Source organism: Micropterus salmoides, unplaced genomic scaffold (genome assembly GCF_014851395.1).
Source record: "Micropterus salmoides isolate LMB-PRFRI ecotype aquatic unplaced genomic scaffold, ASM1485139v1 Ms_hic_scaffold_936, whole genome shotgun sequence".
Taxonomy (NCBI): Eukaryota; Metazoa; Chordata; class Actinopteri; order Centrarchiformes; family Centrarchidae; genus Micropterus; species Micropterus salmoides.
Window position 1 is genome coordinate 424 of NW_024044722.1, and position 22,573 is coordinate 22,996.

General features: G+C 39.4%; 2 protein-coding genes across 4 annotated transcripts; one reads left to right on the top strand and one right to left on the bottom strand.

The window, feature by feature from the left end:
• Positions 1-4,383: 4,383 nt before the first annotated feature.
• On the bottom strand, positions 4,384-11,444 carry LOC119896335 (tetratricopeptide repeat protein 39B-like). 2 transcript variants are annotated; one of them, XM_038709773.1, is made up of 19 exons: positions 11,367-11,444; positions 10,070-10,139; positions 9,549-9,580; positions 9,007-9,111; positions 8,725-8,856; positions 8,482-8,558; positions 8,150-8,279; positions 7,926-8,031; positions 7,693-7,758; positions 7,441-7,549; positions 7,278-7,345; positions 7,113-7,172; positions 6,830-6,991; positions 6,646-6,737; positions 6,435-6,555; positions 6,234-6,345; positions 6,023-6,140; positions 5,013-5,129; positions 4,384-4,708 (listed from the first exon to the last, which is right to left on the bottom strand). In XM_038709773.1, the coding sequence occupies exons 1-19, from the start codon at positions 11,432-11,434 to the stop codon at positions 4,594-4,596; spliced, it is 1,860 nt and encodes a 619-aa protein (XP_038565701.1). In that variant the 5' UTR covers positions 11,435-11,444; the 3' UTR covers positions 4,384-4,593. The 2 variants fall into 2 exon arrangements, with proteins under 2 accessions (XP_038565701.1, XP_038565700.1); XM_038709772.1 differs by having other exon boundaries at positions 9,007-9,123.
• On the top strand, positions 11,378-22,236 carry LOC119896337 (snRNA-activating protein complex subunit 3-like). 2 transcript variants are annotated; one of them, XM_038709775.1, is made up of 9 exons: positions 11,378-11,626; positions 12,115-12,198; positions 12,292-12,370; positions 13,437-13,541; positions 13,647-13,796; positions 14,580-14,662; positions 18,223-18,381; positions 21,638-21,745; positions 21,826-22,236. In XM_038709775.1, the coding sequence occupies exons 1-9, from the start codon at positions 11,394-11,396 to the stop codon at positions 21,971-21,973; spliced, it is 1,149 nt and encodes a 382-aa protein (XP_038565703.1). In that variant the 5' UTR covers positions 11,378-11,393; the 3' UTR covers positions 21,974-22,236. The 2 variants fall into 2 exon arrangements, with proteins under 2 accessions (XP_038565703.1, XP_038565702.1); XM_038709774.1 differs by having other exon boundaries at positions 13,437-13,796.
• Positions 22,237-22,573: the final 337 nt, after the last annotated feature.

Consider the following 22,573-nt stretch of genomic DNA (forward strand, 5'->3'; position numbering starts at 1 on the left):
GTCGACCTCCCTACCAAACACCTCTGCTGAAACAAATAGTTTTATCATCCTAATGCAGATGAAAGTACCGTGTACAGTGTTTTTTTTTGTTTGTTTAAAAAACAGACCCAGTTTTGCCTTCCATAATCAAAATCACTTAAATCCAGTTGCCTGCTAAACTAGCAGGAAGTTAGCTGACCATAACAAAAGTTGTCAATGATCAATATCAATGCTGTTAAACATTAACTTCTTGATTAAACTTCTTTTCTTCAAGTCTTCATATTTACTAATTTAAACCATTCGCAGTACCCTCCAGTAGTCTTAAATCCAAGTCTCAAGATCACTATCCCTGTAGGAAATATGACCAGTGATGCAAAAATATACACTCAAGGACAGCAACAGTAGAGCGGCCCAATGATCTCTGACTTGGCAGCAGAAATGTTGTAATGTTCCTTATCATTTCAATGCATTATTCATCATTATAGAGTTTGTTCTCATGTAACATAAGCACAAAACTATTGCCTCTTGCACACCATAATCCATCTTTCCCACAGCATTCTAGGGTACTCAACATGTTGTGATATAGGTACAGCCTCTATGTGGCTGCTGGGAGTAATGCTGGTGTATAGGTGCTGCCTTGGCCTGCCTCTTTCTGTCAACCCTTTGTGTTGACAACGCTCAATCCTCTCTGCAACCATGATCGCAGATTCAGAGACTTGCTGACTTAAGTGACAGAACTGTCAAGCATTACATAGCTGCAAAGGTAGATATACAATGTACTGATGGAACCGGTGATAATGTCCCGTTCTTGTTTCACTTCCACTGTTTTTTAATTAGTCATTTAGCTATTGCTATACATGTCAGAAGTCGCACCCCTCTGGACCAACTAGGGGTTATGTGTCTTGCTCAGGGACACACTGGTGGATTTCACAGGGGGAATCAAACCCAAGTCTTCCACAGCAAAGGCACGTATATTATCCATCGCCAGCCCCCATTTTCACTGCTTATTTACTTACTCATGTTTTTATCCTCATTATTTTTATTATATATATATATATATATATATATATATATATATATATATATATACACATACACACATACACACACACAATTACTTCTGCCAATGAGGTTATTTTTCTGTTATTATGTCTGTTCGCAAGATATCTGCAATATTATGAATAGTTACAAACTCCCCTGCTCTCACACCAGCACACAAAGACACAGAAAGAGCTTATCTTGCCAGGGGAACCAATAATGGGAACCCACACTCCCGTACGCCTCTGCTCCTTTCAATACACACTTAATGTACATATTTTTCTTATATTGTATTTTTCCCCTCCCACTGTATAGCCCCCTTCCTCTTAGCTATGTACTTTAAAACAGTTTAATGGACATTCTTGTAATGCCACTTTACATGTCAGTTCATCAAAGATTTGCTGAAATATCTGAAACCGATAAGTGGCTTATCTTAACTGCAAATTGGTGGCCATATGTGATGTTGAGCTCCAGCCTTAGAAAGCCATTTATCTACTAAACCAGTTTAACAACTGAGAAGATTCGGGTCATCAAAGTGCAAGTTTATCTAACGTTATTCCTTAAACTGTATAAGAGCCTTTTATAACTAACATTACAAACCAAAACACTTTTCAGTCCCACCCTTGCTTAACACCGGTTTAGAGTCATCTCACAGACGCTTGTGTATCCAGGATTAGCCTACACTTCGAGGCTCTCTCCGGGTCAATCATTCAATTAAAGGATTGGACTAGAAAGGACTATAGCTCCTACTAGCGCCACGTTCCTCTACTCCACTTGTCTGTTCGGTCCTCACTGAAATCCCTACACAGCAGCATTATTAATAACGTAGGCCCAAGTCTATCAAGTTTCTTGAAGTGAAAATAAATGCTTTAAAAAGGTCTTAGTGAAGTTGTTACAGCGAGTGACAGCTAGCATGAACTACTCAATGAAGATGCTCGATCATAGATTGACGTTTACTAGTATTCTGAAGCACTACAACACTTCACTGAGAGTCATCTAAAGGAAAGACTAAGAGTAAAGACACGTATTCACGTAACATCGCCCCAACTTACTGAGTACTAACGTTACTACAGCGCTAGCGAGGTTGGTTAACATGACGCGGGGCCCACAACTTAGCTGACGCTAACTCGGATCTGTGTTGCTTAATTTCCTGTCTTTAAGTCATAGTTTACACTTGACTAACATTAACTAATCATACAAATATTTGTAACCATTATACAACAGTGAACAGGTGACCTGCTGTGAGCTCAAACCGTGAGTGATGTTAACAAACGTCAGTTACTAGCTAGCTTAACACTTGGCTAGGTTAGCCCTGGTCGGCTAAACAGACAAGCCAGTCACACACGGTCTTACCTTTTGCTCTGCCTGTTGGGTACAGCTTCTCTGCTTTGTTGAGAAACTTCACAGCTTTGTCTTTATCTCCGGCTTCGAGGGCTTTCGTCGCTATATTTATACATTTTTCTGCTTCGTCCCTGTTCCCTTCCATCTTCATTCCTCTTCCTCCTCCGGCAGTCAGCTGATCATCTCACACACCACGTGGTCACCAGCACTGACAACAGCATATTTAAACCCCTCTAGCTACTGAGGATTTGTGGGATTTATAATTTAATTTCCTGGCATTATGTTTCCCCTTCTTTTTGCTATAGACTGCATGTTACTCTGTATGTGTTTGATTATTTTAACCATTGGTGAAAGAATCCTCAGATCCTTTATTCAATGTAACACAATGTAAAAAATACATTACATTAAGTCCTTAATTTAAAAACGTGATTAAGTAAGCATACGGAAGTATTACCACTAAAACGTTTTACATCTCAAATGATAAAGTACATTTCATGATGAGAATGGTAGCATATATTAGTACATATTAAATTGAAAATACTGATGCTTCCATGTGTAGGATTCTACTGTTTTGCTAGTCAGTGCAGAGCTACTTTGACCTACTTGACATAAAGTAAGGTAGTTTGGTTCTCAACCTATGGGTTAATTAATGCAATAGTAAAGACAAAAAACAAAGTTGTGCTACACACATCTGTATTCATTCTTTGGACTTTTTCTAATATTTTTTGTGAAATCTTGGATTATAAAAAAAGTTTGTGACTCCAACAGTTTAGAGGGGGAAATCACACTTTGGTGGAACTCAAACAACTTGAACTGGTAAAGGGGTCCCAACTAGCTGCAGAATGCTCTGTATTTTACAAGCTTTATGTTTTTTTAATGTAAGCTGTTATTCTGAAAGTAACTATAGATGTCAAATAAACTACTAAATAGACTACTTCTGTGACCTGTTCTAAGAACTAAGTTTATTATCTGGATTGCTGTGCCAATTAAAACATGGATCCCTCTAAAATCTGGAATATGGACTGTAAAAATATTTCCTCCAGGTTTTACCTTTTGTCTCTTATCCTCAGGTGTTCATCCCAAAATAAACATAGCACTATGGAATTTCAACAAGTTGCACACCTTCAACCAGAGAGGAAAGAACTAATAAGTGACACTAGCAAGACCTCCACCGTTGCATTTTCCTGTGTACATTGTCATTATCAAGAACATACAGCGATGGACACTGGGCAAGATGAAAGTCAGTCACGATTCAATCAAAACACAGTAGGGATGTTTTGTTTTGTGTATCAGTGGTAGTCAAAGAATCAACTCATAATCAAAATTATATAATTCCCATGGTGCTGAGGCAAATATTAACTTCTTGTATTTTACAGATTTACCCTTACACAATTTTCATAAAAACAAAAAGGGATAATTACTATCCCTTATATGTGTAAATCTGCTAATAAACAGGATGATTTGAATCAGGGCTTTTATGTAACTGCTTGAAGAACATACATTTATCTTACAGTACTGATGAGCCTTCTCAGAAAGCTGTTGAGGAATCTGTATTTGATCAAAGTTTATTTCAAATTCAGTGATCAAATGTACTACAAATACACCAACAACATGCATACCTTACATTTTGTGTCACCATTAAAAATAACACATCATTTGATAACTTATTTATTAAGTAAATAACATTTAAGCATACTGATTCATTCTGCACAGAAAGAAGATGACGCAAATTGTTACATGTAAAACATAACTGAACTGCAGGCCATGTTCAACGTCTTTTTAAATATTACAACAACTTAATCTCATGAACAAAAGCAAACAAGTGAAGTCTCAAACTGGATATTAAATTATTTGAGACTTCAAAAGAGCAAAAGGTGTTAAGTCCAATGAAACCAAGAATTTTTCTTTCTTGACTAATGCATTTAATTTATGTCCTGTTTATAACGTCTTCCTGGGTTTATGTTGCCCTGGTTCTGACAAGCTATAGTTTAATTCAGTGGAAATTACCAAGCCACTCAAACCAAGTAGTCGACAGAGTTTACTTCTCTGTTCTTGCTTAAATTCAGAATTAAGTATGGATGTATTGTATACCATTAAGAAAGGGCTGTCAGCAAGATGGTCCATCTGGAGGATTTCAAGTACAGTCACAGAGTTTAAAGCAGCAAACAGGGTTGAGGTCAGGTTAGGTCAGGTTTACCGCTATGCTTTTTGTAGAGCTGCCTGTCTTTGGGTTTTTTAAGCTGGCGTACGTGAAGGGGGAAGTTTGGCTGAAAAAGAGCCCATGGTGTTGAGTGCTGCATGGATGCGGAAGTGTAGCCTCGACTCCATGCTGTAGCCTTTGTAGTTCACCCTACAAATACAGATCACTTATTAGCTCTTAGTGTAATATTGTAGTAAAAAAGCAGAATGTTAAATTTACACATCAATTTAAGTTTTTTTAGGCAGCATTTGCAATACTGGAGCTACAGCATCCAACCTACGCAACAATCTTGTTGCAATTTTCTGGCTCATGTCACTTGGAAGAACTTTTAGAACTCATTTAGAGAATTTCTGCCTCAGTTTAAGGGAAGACAACATCCAGAAGCAAACACCCCCAGATACAAAATGTGAAACCAAATGTAACCCAGGTCTGTGTATGGGCTAAAAACACTTACTTGACATTTTCTATCATGGTGATGGCCGTGTTGATGTCACCTTTCTGTCTATGCAACAGGCCCAGCTCCAACATGGTAAACGGCACCAGGTAGTTGTCATGCTTGATATCATTTTCACTGCAAAACAACAACAAAATTAAAGTCACTTCAGTTGAGAAACTACTACCTACACACTTCAGTTGTTGACCAACTTAAGTTAGGTACACACACACACACACACACACACACACACACACACGAAATAATTTCATTTGTAGATAGTTTTGGCTCACATCCATCAGGCAAGAGTGTATTCTGCATTTTATGAATTTAAAGAGCAGAAAACTGTTGGATTTATATAAACATCATGGAGTCTGTTTTGCTCAAGGTCTCTGCCTGTTAAAAAGTTTCCTTGCCACTGTCACAAACTGTAACTGCAACCTGTAGCCACAGGGAAGATAACTGAGGAGGATGGGGGTGAGGGTGATCCTGCCAGAAACTCTGCAAGATAACTAAATAAAATGGACATACACTCCTGAAAGTGGAGTTAACACATCTGTTTTGAGATTATCAAGTGTTTAGCACATGAGATTCAATCAGTGTGGCATAGATGTTAGAAACACAAATATCAAGTATTTCACAACTACAAATAACATGGCAGGGCCAAGCATTAAGAATATCCTTTATTGAGTTTAGGTTTTCCTTCTTTGAAATGTACAATAAAACATTTAAACGCATAACAGAATTGGTACTGCATTCTTCAAACGCCGCGTCAAACAGATGTTGACTGCTCCTTGTCTTAGCCTCTCAGCAGCTTAGGGTAGTTGCAAGAAGTTGCAACACTTTCTACTGAAATTCTCTTTATGATAACACTATTCCAGTTGATTGTTGTAGCTGAATAACTTCCTACTGATAGCAATCAAATTATTACCATAATAAAGTAATTTTATGATGCCAACTGAGTGCTTTTATTGAATTTGTGCATGCTCTGTGTTTGTGTGTGTGTTGCAGTAGTGTTAAGATGGCCACACCTGGAAATGACATGATTGAAGCAGAGCTCAGCCTGGACCAGACGCCCCAAATGTCGTAGACACAGGCCCTTCAGCAGCTGGACAACACACTGGTCATCTATGTGATACTCTGATGGGTCTACACGTTCAATGAAATGCTGTTAGTTTTATGCTGGTGCTAAAAAAACAAACATGTCATGTCAGTGCTCTTAAGTTCTCCTGTTTCGCTCACTCGGATCATCTCTGAGCTGCTCATCTGCTTTCTCCAAGATGGTCAAGATGTTTTCAGTCAACTCGGGTCTTTGGCCAACTATTGTGAAGCCATTCCACACGTACATCATTTCCTGCGGAAAAGAGATAGTTGTTTGAAAAGGACTACTAGCTTGATAACAATGTTGATTCATTGAAAGTAGTAGTATATGTGCATCCTCACCAAAGCAGGGACGACTAGTTTCACAGGGTTAGATGACTGGTATCGCTGCGCCTTCTTCGCCGCAAACTTCTCCGTTGGAATCGACTTCCCAGCGATCCTCAGTCTGAGACCATCCACCTGCCTACAAGCCACACATTTATAATTATTACAGAACTTACCACAGAGTTGCATACACACATGTATGTACAAATCATGGTTCTCTCTAGCACACCTGAATAATTCAACCACATTTTCTCCCAGTTCAGTCACTTCTTCCTCTGGTAGCATGGTCAAGATGGCTGCTTTCTGGAATACATAGACGGCCTGCAGGAGAAGAGCAATCAGCTTGTCATAAGAATCTCAACACATCAGCAGTTTAACAACAGGGTAAAGACAGAAATGGTTACACCGGTTACCTGCGACCACTTGCTCTCTTTGCAGAGCAGGTCAGCGTATCGATACGCCTTCCTCCAATTTAGTTCGAAGGAGTAAGCCCACATTAGCTCCCAGTAACACAGGTGGTGAATCTGACGCCACTCTTCCTGTGCTGCAATACATGCCAGGAACTTCTCCTGGGCCTGCAGAGAAACACTCATGGGCTTTCGTTCTCCTTCTCCTACTCCTGACTGCTACTACTGTATGAGCTGAGATTGCATTTTAAAAACATTGGGCTATTGTAGGCACGTTACTAGTACTCACAAATGTGAAGTTTCCTTGGAGCAAAGCAATTCTCGCAGTGTAAAAAAGAATAAGGGCTCCCTGTGGACAATATACAAACACATTCATTCAAAATCATTTCACTAAGAGGGGCACTAAAACAGTTACATCTGCAATCAGTTAGAATCAACAAAAAGCACTGCTCACATTAGGGAACTTTTCAACGTAGGGCTTCAGCAGAGCTTCCGCCTCAGTAAGGTTTCCTTCACCAGTACCTGGGGGAAGAAGATGAGAGTGCAGAAGAATTTTCTGACTAAATTGAGTGATTTAATATAATTTCGCAGTAGTCCCAACCCAAAGGTGTTCTCACCCAAAATCACTGTAATGTAGAGATGAAATGTCAGCAGAGTCACGGTGCTGAGGAAAGAGCGCAGGTTGTTGTTTGCTGCTCCCTCTCTCAACTCCGACAAACCCATTTCCTGTAAGATTATTAGCAAATTATACTTTTTATTGGATTAAAAAAAACATTTATTATAGAAACACTGTTAGTATATCATGAGTTTTACTGAAGAAAAAAGAAAGACATGGGCTTCATCTTTGCATGTGGACTCATGGCACCTACCCGGTCTCCTGAGAAACCCAACCACTCCATCAGTCTGAGGACTCTGGATGGAAGCAGTGACAGCATCTGATAACAAAAAAGTAGGTAAAAATGTAAACAAAGGCTACTGACATGTTTCAAGTGCAAAGATTTGTTCAGGAAATAAAGCACATACATACTACATGGCTCTACGATTTGGCATGAATATTTTTTTTTTTTATGAGGCCTGTTGTATGACTGTCTATCTCGCTCACCAGATTAAATGATCCAATACCCATGTTGACGCCGCCCCTAAAATGAATGTACGTGCTCTTATGTTGTTCCATGTCTTTTGTGATGTTTACCAAGGCCTGGCAGTCCCTGGTTTGGAAGACAACATATCATTTTAAAATAAACTTAAATATGGTGACTCACTGTCTGGCTGAGAAATATAATGTCATATTATGTCCCCAACAAAAGCCCCCTTCAAGCTTCTTACTTGTAAATCTGGTAACTGTTTCGGATTCTCATTCCTCCTTTGATGAAGCAGAGTATACTCTCATCCAGGAATGTGAGAGCAGCTTTCTGCAGCAGAACTTCAGCATAGCACAGCTCTGCATGCATCTCTTCTGTTAAGGGTTAAACGTCACAGTTTTTTTTTCCACCAGACATTAATTCTGGTCATTTCTGTCTAAATTTGTACATCACTGCTTAACTATCCAAAATTTTCTTGAGATTCATGTCAACATGGTGATCGCCACTCAAACAGGATAAAGTGTGTATATTTACTAAAGATGTATAGTCTGGAGATAGTGGAAGCTTGTCACTTACCTTCTGTCAGGTTGTCAACTGGTTGTCTATACAATAGGCTGGTTAAAGTCTCCACTATTCCAGTTTTCTTCCGAAAACTAAGTTAAGGAACACAGGTATAATATACAGGAAAAAATAATGTTAGCAATACAGTATCTCGACTGATAATTCATCTGTATACAGTATTTGACTGTGTCTTCCTTACTTTTGTCCCAATGTTGAAGTGGGAACTTAAAAACAACATCCTAAACTGTTAAGCCATACCTTTGGCATGTCTGCAGGGATTCTTTCAGTGATGTCATTGCAACATCCATGTCCTTTGGGTCAAAGGTCATGCCTGCCTGCATCACCAAGATGCTACTGTAGCCGACTGCGTGGTATATGCTTTGACTCTTCCTGAAGGGGACAGATGCAAAAAAAAAAAAAAATAGTGTTTTAAACAAAATGCAAATAACTAAAAGTTTTAATACAACCAGTAGTGTGAAACAGCTGTACACCACAATGCAGAATCAGCTACAGATTGTTATTAGAGTCTTTGTGACTTACCAGGGTTTTAAGAGGGCCAAAGAATCAGCAAACCTGTTGTTCAGAAAAAGACCAAGGGCGGTGGAGCACCCATCCAGTGCGGTCCCTAAATCCATTTTAGGTGACCTGAATGAAAAACTGGAAAATTTATTTAAGCATCTACACCCCAAGAGACATGCAATGCATCTGACAAGTTATACATATATATATCTGGGAGCACAAGAGTGTCAACGCAAACACGCCTAGACAAGTGTAAGACTATTCTATTACTAACAGTCTTGATTTCCTAACGTTAACCCCGATGAGATTTAAAATGTACAGCACCTGTTTGAAGAATGAACAAGTAGTGTCAGTAAGATGCTGACCTCTAGTGTGCAAATACTGTATTGCAATGAGTAGCTTTTATCATGTGAGATACCATTTGCAGTGATAATGAATATAGTGGTATGATTCGCTGTAATTTACAACTATATGCCTGAATAGTAATTTCAATAAGTGCTAATCACTGACATTACATGCACAAATTTACTGTAAAACTGATAAAATAAAAGAATTTCACTTACTCTTCATCCTCACTGTGACAGCTTAGGTCCACCTGAGAAGAGGAGGGGGGGATGGATATAACTTTAAGCCAGGTTTTCAAGTCAAACAGGATGCTTGTGATCTTTCAAATGTGTGGTGAGAGTAATTTAACCTGCCGAACCCTATTTTATTCAGCTTATTTTTATTATTTTTTGGATCTGATCCGCCAAGTACTCAGATCTTTAACTTTGGTCAACGTACCGATACAACGATGTAAAAATGGTCCAACACAAGCAAAAGTCCTGCATTCAAAATTGTACATATAGAGTCCAGAAGTATTATCTGCAAAATGGCCAACATATTATGTGCCCAGTAACATGAAGCGATGCATCGATGTGATAACACATTTGAACAACTTAACGTCCTTCCTCTGACACTTGAATGGTAAGATGAAAGTGTAGAGACAGAAACAGCATTGAACATTTGTTGAAATTAATTAAACAAGGTTGTTAGAAAACTCTGGTCAATTAAAGAAGTTGCAGTAAAACATGACGTAGCCTACCTGTTGTAAGGAATTGTCTTTCGTCTCCATTTGATCTTGGAATTTCAAAACAAGAGACTTGATGTCCTTCCTTGTCAGAAATTAAGCAGTCTCTGTAAGAGAAGCGCTCGTTTCTCTTGCAGGCAAATCGATATTTGGCCTCGATCGGCTATATTTATAAGGTAAGAAGCCGGGAGTGGCCTATTTGCAAATCTAGCTCACAAACTTCTCCCTTCATCTCATAGGACGTCATTGGATGGCTATATAAATATATGTTGTCATTTGAAGTCAGCAGTGCCTTTAGGGTAGTTTACGAGCAACCTTACAAGCTGGTGCAATTGCTAGAGCTTGAAACCAATGTATGTGTGTAAATTACACACAGCTAATTTAATAGGGATAAACAAAGTATAGGCCTGATGGTAGTTCAGTAGCCTAAATCTCATTGTCTTGTCAAGAAAGTTCAAAAGGAAATTTCATAGAATTGAAAATGCAAGACAATGCTCCAACAAAGACAACTCATATGTTTATCTTTATCTTATCTTTAGCTACATTATGGTAGTTATGATTATGAAGAGTTTTGCCTGCCTGCCGAGAATTGCATGCACCTCCAAATACTGCTTTTAAACGCTAATAATATTCTTTGTGGGGTCGAAGTATATATTTTATGAACGTTTAGAGTCTTTAATATTTTAATACACTTAGTAGAAGTACCATTCCTTGACATTCACTAAATATATGTGGTGATAACGCCGTTTGATCAATGAGCACAGCAAAGTGTCTGAAAAGGACCTAAAGAGGTGGATGCAAATCTCGGCAGGTAGCCTACAAAATTTGATCTGCCGAATTATGCATAAATGACCGTTAACACCTGCGAGGTGTATGCAATTCTCGGCAGGCAGGCAGAATTCGGCACAACGCCAGCACCCCTCCAAAGGGTCACAAGATACATCTGGGGGAGGTACTTTACATAGTGACAAATCCCTCAAGCTGCTACATTTCCTGTCAATAATTGTTTACGGTTTAGACATTAATGGCTGTGTGATGTGTTATTTTGAGGGGACAGCAAATTTACAAGCTGTCCACTCACTACTTTACATTGTAGCAAAGTGTCATATATTCAGTGTTTTCACATGAAAAGATATTATGTGAGGGGTCTACTCACTTTTGTGAGATTATCACAATGTATTTGTAATTGTGATTTCTTGCTGTTCTAAATCAAGTGCATTTTGTAAAAATCAAGAGGGGAAAAAAAGTTGAAAGAAATTTTCTCTTTTCTCTCCCTGTCCTGGACCCAACAATGACCTAAAAACTACATTACCCATGAGACAGCGCAGTTCGGGAAAACATGGCGGCGTCCAAGCTCTCGACAGACCCCAACACAAACATCCCAGATTATGAATATACTGGTGTGAACACCAATCCATTTCACGTTGGCTCTTTTAAAAGCGAGTGGCTGAACAGACTGAAGCCGAGTGACTACTCCTACCAGCCGGAAGACGAGGACAGGTTTGACGCTAACTTCGCGAAACAGATGGGGATCGGTGCGGAGACCATGACTGCACTGAAAACCGTCTGCAGGTAAGTTCAGTCACACCACTTTCACGTTCACGACGTTCAGCATAGCTAAGGGGGAAAAAAAGAATTAGTAGAAACCAATCGACTAAAGCTAAGAAATCATGAGCAAACGTAAAAGCTTCTATGTATATGTACAACACCGGTGGATTTATGGATAGAGGTAACGTTAGTTATTGCACAATGTGTACATTTGACTGTGATATAGGTATGTAAGAAGCGTAGATGTTGTGGTATTGCAGGGTTATTGCCCAGATCTCGTGACGTAGAGCTGGTTTCCTCCTCTGTTGATGAAGACAGAGCATGTTGACACTAGTACAACTTTTATGCATCTTATATTGTTTTACAGTTATTTATAGTATGATTGTATAATGTTACAGTGTCATAACAACGATAATGATCTTTAGCTCATCTGTTATTTGTTCCTTTGCCTAGTTAAACCATGTTTGCAAACTAAAAAAGTCTTTGTTATCATTTTTTCCCCCCCTTTCAAGTCTTGATTCACTCCGATGCCATCCTGAGGACCAGCAGCCTGATCCAGACGTTGTACCTCCAGACCCAACGCTGAAAACACTGGTGTATGACTCCTCCTCATTTTGAATTGTGTCTTGGGTAAACCAACAGCGTGTAAACAAATTAAAATTCAATGATCTGCGATTTGTTTTTAACAGACAAAGAAAAAAGAGGCAAGATCACAAAGCTTCTCTAAAAATCACCAAGAACAGACACGACCTCTATGCGGATGAACTGGTGGGTCCATTGGAGTCTTGCTGAAATGTTGTCAGTCAGTATGATCATAGGACTGGAATAGTACAGTAGATCTGAGCAATCATGTAGGCTTGTGAATAAATATGTGTTCTGTTTGATAGAGGATGCGCCAGACATGTGTAACCTTTCATGCACCTTTTAATAATACACTACCATTCAAAAGTTTGGGGTCACTTAGAAACATTTTTTGTGTCATTAAAAACACATCAAGTTGATCAAAAATACAGTGTAGACATTGTTAATGTTGGGAATGACTATTGTAGCTGGAGACGGCGGATTTGTAATGGATTATCTACAGAGACCCATTATCAGCACCCATCAGCTCTGTGTTCCAACGGCACGTTGTGTTCGCTAATTCAAGTTTATCATTTTAAAAGATTAATTGAACACGCTAAAAATGGTTGTGTTGATTAAAGAAGCAATAAAACTGGCCTTCTTCAGACTAGTTAAGTATCTGGAGCATCAGCATTTGGTGGTTCCGTTACAGGCTCAAAATGGCCAGAAACAACAAACTTTCTTCTGAAACTCATCAGTCTGTTCTTGTTCTGAGAATGAAGGCTATTCTGTACGAGAAATTTCCCAGAGACTGAAGATCTCGTACAATGCTGTGTACGACTCACAGAACAGAACAGCTTAAACCGGCTCTAACCAGAACAGAAAGATGTGTGGGAGGCCGCGGTGCACAACTGAGCAAGAGGACAAATACATTAGAGGGTCTAGTTTGTGAAACAGACACTTCACAGGTCCTCAACTGGCAGCTGTGCAACCATGATTTCAAACGGGTTTTGTAATGATCGATTAGCTTTTTAAAATGATAAACTCGGATTAGCAAACACAACGTGCCAACACAGGCCGATGGTTAATGATAATGGGTCTTTGTATACCTGGGTACATATTCCATTACACTTTAGCCATTTCCTGCTGCAATAGTCATTTACAACATTAACAATGTCTACACTGTATTTCTGATCAATTTAAGGAAATTTCCAAGTGACCCCAAACTTTTGAACGGTAGTGTGTAAAGTTTGGTTCTCTGTGGGATTTCCAGGAGCGCTTAACTGTCTCTAGGAAACCAGAAGCAGTGGCTAACATGATCCCTGAAGGAGAAGTCATTCTAACCATCAACGTCTACTACCCGGCTGTTATTGAGAAAGTGAGTTTTCACTTTTCTCAGTGTGCCAGAAGCCCTCCAAATCCAGGCAATTATTTCTTAAATGTTATTCTCCATGGTACTGACATCCCCCCTCCCCCCCTTCAGTTTAACTACATCAGACCCCACATGACTCTGCTGATGACGGGCTCCCACAGCTTGGCAGAGCTCAAGGACGCCATCTGCTGCGTCAACGACCTGCAAGTGTGCGGAGAGTTCAGCCACACGCCAGACATAGCTCCAGACTTCATCAGCAAAGTAAGCGCACATACAGTTCATCTGTAATTCCAAGCTCTCTGCAAGATCTGAACAGGTTTATTTTGTGACTGTGTTATCCACAAGTGACCTCTGTGCATTTACTGCGAGTGAACCTCTCAGTTTAAGAATTTTATATTAAAAGTTTCTGTTGTGTGTAGGGCTGGGCGATATGGCCAAAAATGTTATCACGATAAAAAGCTTCATATCTTTCGATATCGCTAATTATTATGATAAGTATCAAATCGTTATTTCTTTCAAATTTAAGGCTGATTTCTGCTCCTGAGTGAAAGTTGAAGAAACCTGATGGTTAATTGTAGTTTAAACTCTTCTTTATGGTCAACACTTGATGCCATACAGTGAATCACTTCAGAAACCTGAGGTAGAACATTCATAACAATTATGATAAAACCTTTGTCAACAAATATGCATGAGTAAAATTAAGTTTTCAGTCCCTATTCCTCAACAAAATAAAGTCCTAAGTCGTGTATGATTCAAGTGAATAAAATCAAACATTTATTGAATATTTCTTGAACATTTGTTATATTGTTATTGAAAAAAATGTATTGCAATAATTATTGTTTTATTGTGCAGCCCTAATTGTGTGGTATTGTATGTGTGGATATATACAGTTAAGCCCAAAATTAAACCTATTCACAATGAATCAAAATTTGGCAAGGGTATGAATAATTTTGGGCTTAACTGTATGTCCGATTCTGTCAAAATTGGCGCACAAGACCCAACTGATAAAACCTAGGGAAAATAATGAATTTTCTTCTATTTCAGGATCATTTCAGGTCAGCTTTCTTTTTCTTCGAAGGAGTGTTCTATAACGACATGCGATTCCCCGAGTGTCAAGACATCAGCATGTAAGTTTTACCGTCTGATTAATTGGATGATTGGTTAAGATAATCTCCTCTCTTTGTCAACAGCTGCTAAGGTACACCCTCTGCCTGATTGTTTGACTGAAATTACAGTGCCTTGCGAAAGTATTCGGCCCCCTTGAACTTTTCAACCTTTTGCCACATTTCAGGCTTCAAACATAAAGATATAAAACTGTAATTTTTTGTGAAGAATCAACAAGTGGGACACAATTATGAAGTGGAACGAAATTTATTGGATATTTCAAACCTTTTTAACAAATAAAAAACTGAAAAATTGGGCGTGCAAAATTATTCAGCCCCTTTACTTTCAGTGCAGCAAACTCTCTCCAGAAGTTCAGTGAGGATCTCTGAATGATCCAATGTTGACCTAAATGACTAATGATGATAAATAGAATCCACCTGTGTGAAATCAAGTCTCCGTATAAATGCACCTGCTCTGTGATAGTCTCAGAGGTCCGTTTAAAGCGCAGAGAGCGTCATGAAGAACAAGGAACACACCAGGCAGGTCCGAGATACTGTTGTGGAGAAGTTTAAAGCCGGATTTGGATACAAAAAGATTTCCCAAGCTTTAAACATCCCAAGGAGCACTGTGCAAGCGATAATATTGAAATGGAAGGAGTATCAGATCACTGCAAATCTACGAAGACCCGGCCGTCCCTCTAAACTTTCAGCTCATACAAGGAGAAGACTGATCAGAGATGCAGCCAAGAGGCTAGGGCTGGGCGATATGGCCTAAAAATAAAATCTCCGATTTTATTTTTTTTAATTCAATTTACGATTTTTTCCGATTTCCCCCCCTACTTAAGGAAAGCAATAAGGTTTGTTGGTCAGTGCGGCTTTGTTCATCGCGGAGAGACTGGCATTTTCATATTCGGCTGGATGTCTCTGTTTCAGGTGTTGGAATAGGTTTGTGGTGCTGCTGCCTTTCACTGCGATAGGCTTTAGGCAAATGTTGCAGCGTGGTGTCTGTTGTTCCACATCTGTCGCAGCAAACCCATACCAGTTCCAAACAACAGATGACTTTATTCCTTTCTTGGGAACAAACTTCCCGCTCTCACCGGTAGCCATTTTGTCGCTTGCTGTTGCTGTTTAGTGTATGATGTTGTCGCTATGGGAAACGAACACTACGGAAACCCCGGGGAGCCAAAAATGTGCTATTACACAAAAACTCGATTTATTTATTTTTTAAATCGCCCGCAACAAAAAATTCGAATTAATTCATTCAATCGATTTTTCGCCCAGGCCTACAAGAGGCCCATGATCACTCTGGATGAACTGCAGAGATCTACAGCTGAGGTGGGAGACTCTGTCCATAGGACAACAATCAGTCGTATACTGCACAAATCTGGCCTTTATGGAAGAGTGGCAAGAAGAAAGCCATTTCTTAAAGATATCCATGTGGAAGAAGGTGCTCTGGTCAGATGAAACCAAAATCGAACTTTTTGGCAACAATGCAAAACGTTATGTTTGGCGTAAAGGCAACACAGCTCATCACCCTGAACACACCATCCCCACTGTCAAACATGGTGGTGGCAGCATCATGGTTTGGGCCTGCTTTTCTTCAGCAGGGACAGGGAAGATGGTTAAAATTGATGGGAAGATGGATGGAGCCAAATACAGGACCATTCTGGAAGAAAACCTGATGGAGTCTGCAAAAGACCTGAGACTGGGACGGAGATTTGTCTTCCAACAAGACAATGATCCAAAACATAAAGCAAAATCTACACTGGAATGGTTCACAAATAAACATATCCAGGTGTTAGAATGGCCAAGTCAAAGTCCAGACCTGAATCCAATCGAGAATCTGTGGAAAGAACTGAAAACTGCTGTTCACAAACGCTCTCCATCCAACCTCACTGAGCTCGAGCTGTTTTGCGAGGAGGAATGGGCAAAAATTTCAGTCTCTCGATGTGCAAAACCGATAGCGACGTACCCCAAGTGACTTACAGCTGTAATCGCAGCAAAAGGTGGTGCTAGAAAGTATTAACTTAAGGGGGCTGAATAATTTTGTTTTTTTATTTGTTAAAAAGGTTTGAAATATCCAATAAATTTCGTTCCACTTCATGACTGTGTCCCACTTGTTGTTGGTTCTTCACAAAAAATTACAGTTATTTATATCTTTATGTTTGAAGCCTGCAATGTGGCAAAAGGTCAAAGTTCAAGGGGGCCAAATACTTTCGCAAGGCACTGTAAGAGATTCCAAGATGAGAAGATTGATACCACACTCTTCTTTGTTTAAGCTGTAGCTGCAGGTAGGAGGTGATTAGCTTAGCCTAGCACAAAGACTGGAAGCAGAGGGAAACCGCTCGCCTGTCTCTCTCCAAAGTTAAAAGATATGCCTACCAACACCTCTAAAGTTCACCAATTACTCTGTTATATATTGTTTGTTTTAACCTGTGCACAAACAGAAATGTAAACTTTAATTTAAATTATGATTCAGTGTAGGCAGGGTTTTCTTTATGTGGCACTATTTAATGCTGCATTTGATCAAATCAGTTATTATTCTGAGGGAATGGAGTATTGTGATGTGTGGTTTTACATGGCACTTTTTTATGCCTACATTATAACCACAATTTCTAAAAGCCTTCTCTAGTACTTTACTTATTTTCTTTTATGGTTTTGTGGGCAACCTAACTGAAAGACGAACGTGGCTTTCTTTTTTTAAATGTTTTCATATCGTGTGTCAAGAACCCTCATCCAAATGTCTTAACGGCCTGTTACTGTAGGGCCATGAATTCCACTGAGAAAAGTTCAATATATTTATATTAAGATTTCTTAAATAATAGGGGTGACAAATCTTTTAAAATATCAAGGTGGTGCTAACACTAATGCTTATGCAGTCAAATACTGGTCGTTGTAACGAGGACATTTTGTGATTGCTGTTCAGATTAAGATGCCAACTTGAGTTAAAAGGCACAGTCACCCTCATTAGCAGGCAAGAGACAGTGGTTATAAATATTTGGTACAGAAGATTGCAATTGACCTGTGTCTGAAATACTCTGGGAAAGAGTTGTTGGAGATTGATATGGTGCAGTTACCACATAACAACCAAAACATTTCTCTCACATATTCCTCCTCGTTCACGTAAGTTGAAACCAAAATCACACTCTTGCAGTCGTCATTCCCTACAGCCATATATCCAAATCAAAATGATAGCCTAAATTTCATTTTTGACAATCATTTGAGCATTTTTAAGCAGATAAACATGGAATCTACCAGAAATGTGATGTATAACTTTAAAATGAATATACAAGCACTTAAAAGGACATTTTATGATACTCAGGAGCTAGAGCAGGTCATCAACTAATCAGAGACTCGGCGGTTTGATCTCTGGCTCCTCCAGTCTGCTTGGGCAAGATACTGAACCCCAAATTGTGAGTCTGTGTGAATGTTAGTTTCATCCTTTCTGAGGAGCAGTTGGCCACTGCCATCAGTGTATGAATGTGTGTGTGTGTGTGTGTGTGTGAGGATGGGTGAATGTGACATGTAGTGTAAAGCGCCGTTCATTTACAGCTTACTGTACCACCTGTGTGTTTACGATACAGGACTACCATTGAATGGGCAAAGGCCCATGGCTTCCCCCCCTACAGCCAGGCCAAGATGGAGGACACACAATTTGTGGATCTGAAAGTGAAAGTGGGCTTCCCGTACCTATATTGTCATCAGGGAGACTGCGAACACCTGGTCATCATCACAGACATCAGGTGAGTGCTGTGTTCCTTTTCAAAACCCACTCAACCTCTTACTGAAAGGTGTAAGTATGAATGGAACAAGATTAATTTCAGATATGGTTGGGGGGGGGGGTTGAACATACAGTGGGTACGGAAAGTATTCAGACCCCTTTAAATTTTTCACTCTTTGTTTCATTGCAGCCATTTTCCAAAAATCAAACAAGTTCATTTTATTTCTCAGTAATGTACACTCAGCACCCCATCTTGACAGAAAAAAACAGAAATGTAGAAATTTATTAAAAAAGAAAAACTGAAATATCACATGGTCATAAGTATTCAGGCCCTTTGCCGTGACACTCATATTTAACTCAGGTGCTGTCTATTTCTTCTGATCATCCTTGAGATGGTTCTACACCTTCATTTGAGTCCAGCTGTGTTTGATTATACTGATTGGACTTGATTAGGAAAGCCACACACCTGTCTATATAAGACCTTACAGCTCACAGTGCATGTCAGAGCAAATGAGAATCATGAGGTCAAAGGAACTGCCTGAAGAGCTCAGAGACAGAATTGTGGCAAGGCACAGATCTGGCCAAGGTTACAAAAAAATTTCTGCTGCACTTAAGGTTCCTAAGAGCACAGTGGCCTCCATAATCCTCAAATGGAAGACGTTTGGGACGACCAGAACCCTTCCTAGAGCTGGCCGTCCAGCCAAACTGAGCTATCGGGGGAGAGGAGCCTTGGTGAGAGAGGTAAAGAAGAACCCAAAGGTCACTGTGGCTGAGCTCCAGAGATGCAGTCGGGAGATGGGAGAAAGTTGTAGTAAGTCAACCATCACTGCAGCAATCCACCAGTCGGGGCTTTATGGCAGAGTGGCCCGACGGAAGCCTCTCCTCAGTGCAAGACACATGAAAGCCCGCATGGAGTTTGCTAAAAAACACCTGAAGGACTCCAAGATGGTGATAAATAAGATCTGGTCTGATGAGACCAAGATAGAACTTTTTGGCCTTAATTCTAAGCGGTATGTGTGGAGAAAACCAGGCACTGCTCATCACCTGTCCAATACAGTCTCTACAGTGAAGCATGGTGGTGGCAGCATCATGCTGTGGGGGTGTTTTTCAGCTGCAGGGACAGGACGACTGGTTGCAATCGAGGGAAAGATGAATGCGGCCAAGTACAGGGATATCCTGGACGAAAACCTTTTCCAGAGTGCTCTGGACCTCAGACTGGGCCGAAGGTTTACCTTCCAACAAGACAATGACCCTAAGCACACCGCTAAAATAACGAAGGAGTGGCTTCACAACAACTCCGTGGCTGTTCTTGAATGGCCCAGCCAGAGCCCTGACTTAAACCCAATTGAGCATCTCTGGAGAGACCTGAAAATGGCTGTCCACCAACGTTTACCATCCAACCTGACAGAACTGGAGAGGATCTGCAAGGAGGAATGGCAGAGGATACCCAAATCCAGATGTGAAAAACTTGTTGCATCTTTCCCAAAACGACTCATGGCTGTATTAGATCAAAAGGGTGCTTCTACTAAATCCTGAGCAAAGGGTCTGAATACTTATGACCATGTGATATTTCAGTTTTTCTTTTTTAATAAATTTGCAAAAATTTCTACATTTCTGTTTTTTTCTGTCAAGATGGGGTGCTGAGTGTACATTACTGAGAAATAAAATGAACTTTTTTTTCTGCAATGAAACAAAGAGTGAAAAATTTAAAGGGGTCTGAATACTTTCCGTACCCACTGTATAAGACTGTAACAAAATATAGTTGGTGTCAAGGAATGTATTGTATTTTAATGTAAATGTATAAACCAGCACAAAAATGACAATTACCAACATAAACCACCATGTTCTAAACAGACAAATTACAAACATGTTTTTGTGTTTTGGCATTTCGGAACATAACACAGCAACTTTACAAACTACTCGGTCCAGCACTGCATGATGGGCAATGTTAAATGAAGTTAAAAGGACCATCGCCTTGTGTGATGATTAGATTTTACTTTCTCGATCATGCTTTGTTACTCAAATGTATATTAGTATTGTTGTTTTTTTTAGGTACTCGGTTCTCCCTTTAAAATGAGGTTTTAATCTCTATGGGATTTACTTGATGACACTTCCTGTAAACCATAAACAAGAGTGACATCGAAAAAGTATTATGAAACATGAGTTAGCAAACAAGAAAGACAAAAGTATAGAGTAATTGTCAAATTAGTTAATTGTGCTTCATGCCAGGAATAAACCAAGAATCACAAATGAGAGATCATTGTGTGGTCTCTACAGGAAGAAACAACACTGTAATTAATCTAGTAAACACACACAAGGAGCACACAGGAGTAAAATAACATCAACAACATCAACAGTTAGCCCGATAGTTACTTAGGATGTTAGCAAGTAGCAAAACATTAGACTCAGATGGTTAGTATAATGGTTAGCCTGGTTATCACTAAACTAGCTTACACTAAATCACAAATGAACAATCACAAAACAGCTGTAATAAAGACTGCTACAGATAACGCTCCTGCAAGGGCATTTCAGAAGTAGCTATAAAATATCAATATTTGCTTGATCACAGATATCACAAAATGGTGGATGTAGCAATGTCAGCTAACCTGCAAGTGCTATATAGTTCATTTCTATTTGCAATAATAAAAGCAGTAATAAACAATCAAATGCTTCAAATTGCGCTTAAACATACAAGTTCACTGAATGACAGAAATCAGAAGTCTGCCTGTCACAGCTTGCTCACCACGCCTCTTGTGTGTTTTGCCTAACTTGGATTTTCCAGCCACAACTTGTTTCAGCTTTAGAATCCTATAGGCCACATACAGACACTTCCTCTGTTTTTAGCCACACTACATCTAATCAGTCACCTTTTGTCTACACTTAAATGTCCTATAAACTGTTGGACTGCCGTGACGTTTTGTACAGAGGTTCATTATCCCCAGAGGATTAATCCTACGGACTTTGGTCATCCTCAACCTCTACTGTAATGAACTGTCTTTACTATGCAACTCTGAGGTGCTTTGATTTGTCACAAGTCTCTGTATCATTACTACAAGCACTTCGTTGTTGGACAAGATCTGATTGCTCTCACAAGACTTTATAGCTAATTTGGTTTCATCGCACTATGGAATGCGTAATAGCAGATGAGTCTATGAACTTGTTTTATGCTGCCGTGAGCAGGGTAACTACTCAGTCACCATGAATGTGAGACAAATGTGTTCTCACACTCTTAAAGATTAACAAAAGGGCCATTTCTTATCTCTTTTTACACATTGCAGACTGGCCCATAAGAACGACTGCCTGGACATGAAGCTGTATCCACTCCTCATACACAAGCACAGGGTCGTCACCCAGAAGTGTGCCGTTTGTCACGTCTTCATTGGCAGGTGTGTAAAAATCAGCAAAAAACTGCGTTGCCGCCTTTTTAAAGCGCAAATACAAGTTCAACATCCCTTCCTCATTCCAGATGGTTTACCACCAATGACCAGTTTGCTCCGAGTGACCCGTGTCTGTTCTGTGACAAGTGCTTCCGGATGCTGCACTATGATGCTCAAGGCAACAAGCTGGGAAATTTCCTGGCCTATCCTTATGTGGACCGTGGTGCATTTAACTAATGCTTTTCTTTGGTGAACTGCTCACATCAATGGCTTAATGCTGTATAATACAGTTCAGTGTTTTATATTTCAGAAAGAAATGTTTGGCTATTTAGTATTTTTTGCTTTAAAAAAACCCTTTATTTATTTTTGGACAATGTTTTGGTTTTATAGACTTGTTTGAAATAACTGGAACGTTTACTGGAAAATGTTTTACTGGGCTTTTCTCCTGTTGAAAGCTTTGTAGCAAATCATTCATTAAAAACTGATCCAGTGAACTGCAATGTAATCTTTAATCTATGTGAAATAACCCCCATCATTCACAGTGAGATGCTTAATGAGGAAATTGGTTTTGTCTTCATTAATTTAAGCTTACCTATTACACACCCATTATATATACAGCAGTGTTTGAGATTACCATGATTTATGTTCAATCAATGTGAAATATGATAAAAGACAAAGGCGTACTTAATGTACTACTTTATTGTTGGATGCTGAAACAGGTCATCAGACAGGCACAAAAATACTCTTATTTACATCTATGTTAAAAAGAAAACCAACTTTTAAAACAGACACTTACACATGGTTGAGAAAAACTAAATAATGGCAAAATAAACTTTG

What these genes read in the sequence shown, in the direction of transcription:
- LOC119896337 (XM_038709774.1), top strand. Translation starts at nt 11,394, where the DNA reads ATGGCGGCGTCCAAGCTCTCGACAGACCCCAACACAAACATCCCAGAT. An exon ending in GCACTGAAAACCGTCTGCAG is followed by an intron (nt 11,627 to 12,114) that starts GTAAGTTCAGTC and finishes CCCCCTTTCAAG; the next exon opens with TCTTGATTCACTCCGATGCC. An exon ending in TGTCACGTCTTCATTGGCAG is followed by an intron (nt 21,746 to 21,825) that starts GTGTGTAAAAAT and finishes TCCTCATTCCAG; the next exon opens with ATGGTTTACCACCAATGACC.
- LOC119896335 (XM_038709772.1), bottom strand. Translation starts at nt 11,434, where the DNA reads ATGTTTGTGTTGGGGTCTGTCGAGAGCTTGGACGCCGCCATGTTTTCC. An exon ending in AACAGTTACCAGATTTACAA is followed by an intron (nt 8,032 to 8,149) that starts GTAAGAAGCTTG and finishes CTTCCAAACCAG; the next exon opens with GGACTGCCAGGCCTTGGTAA. An exon ending in GCAGCTCAGAGATGATCCGA is followed by an intron (nt 6,141 to 6,233) that starts GTGAGCGAAACA and finishes TTGAACGTGTAG; the next exon opens with ACCCATCAGAGTATCACATA.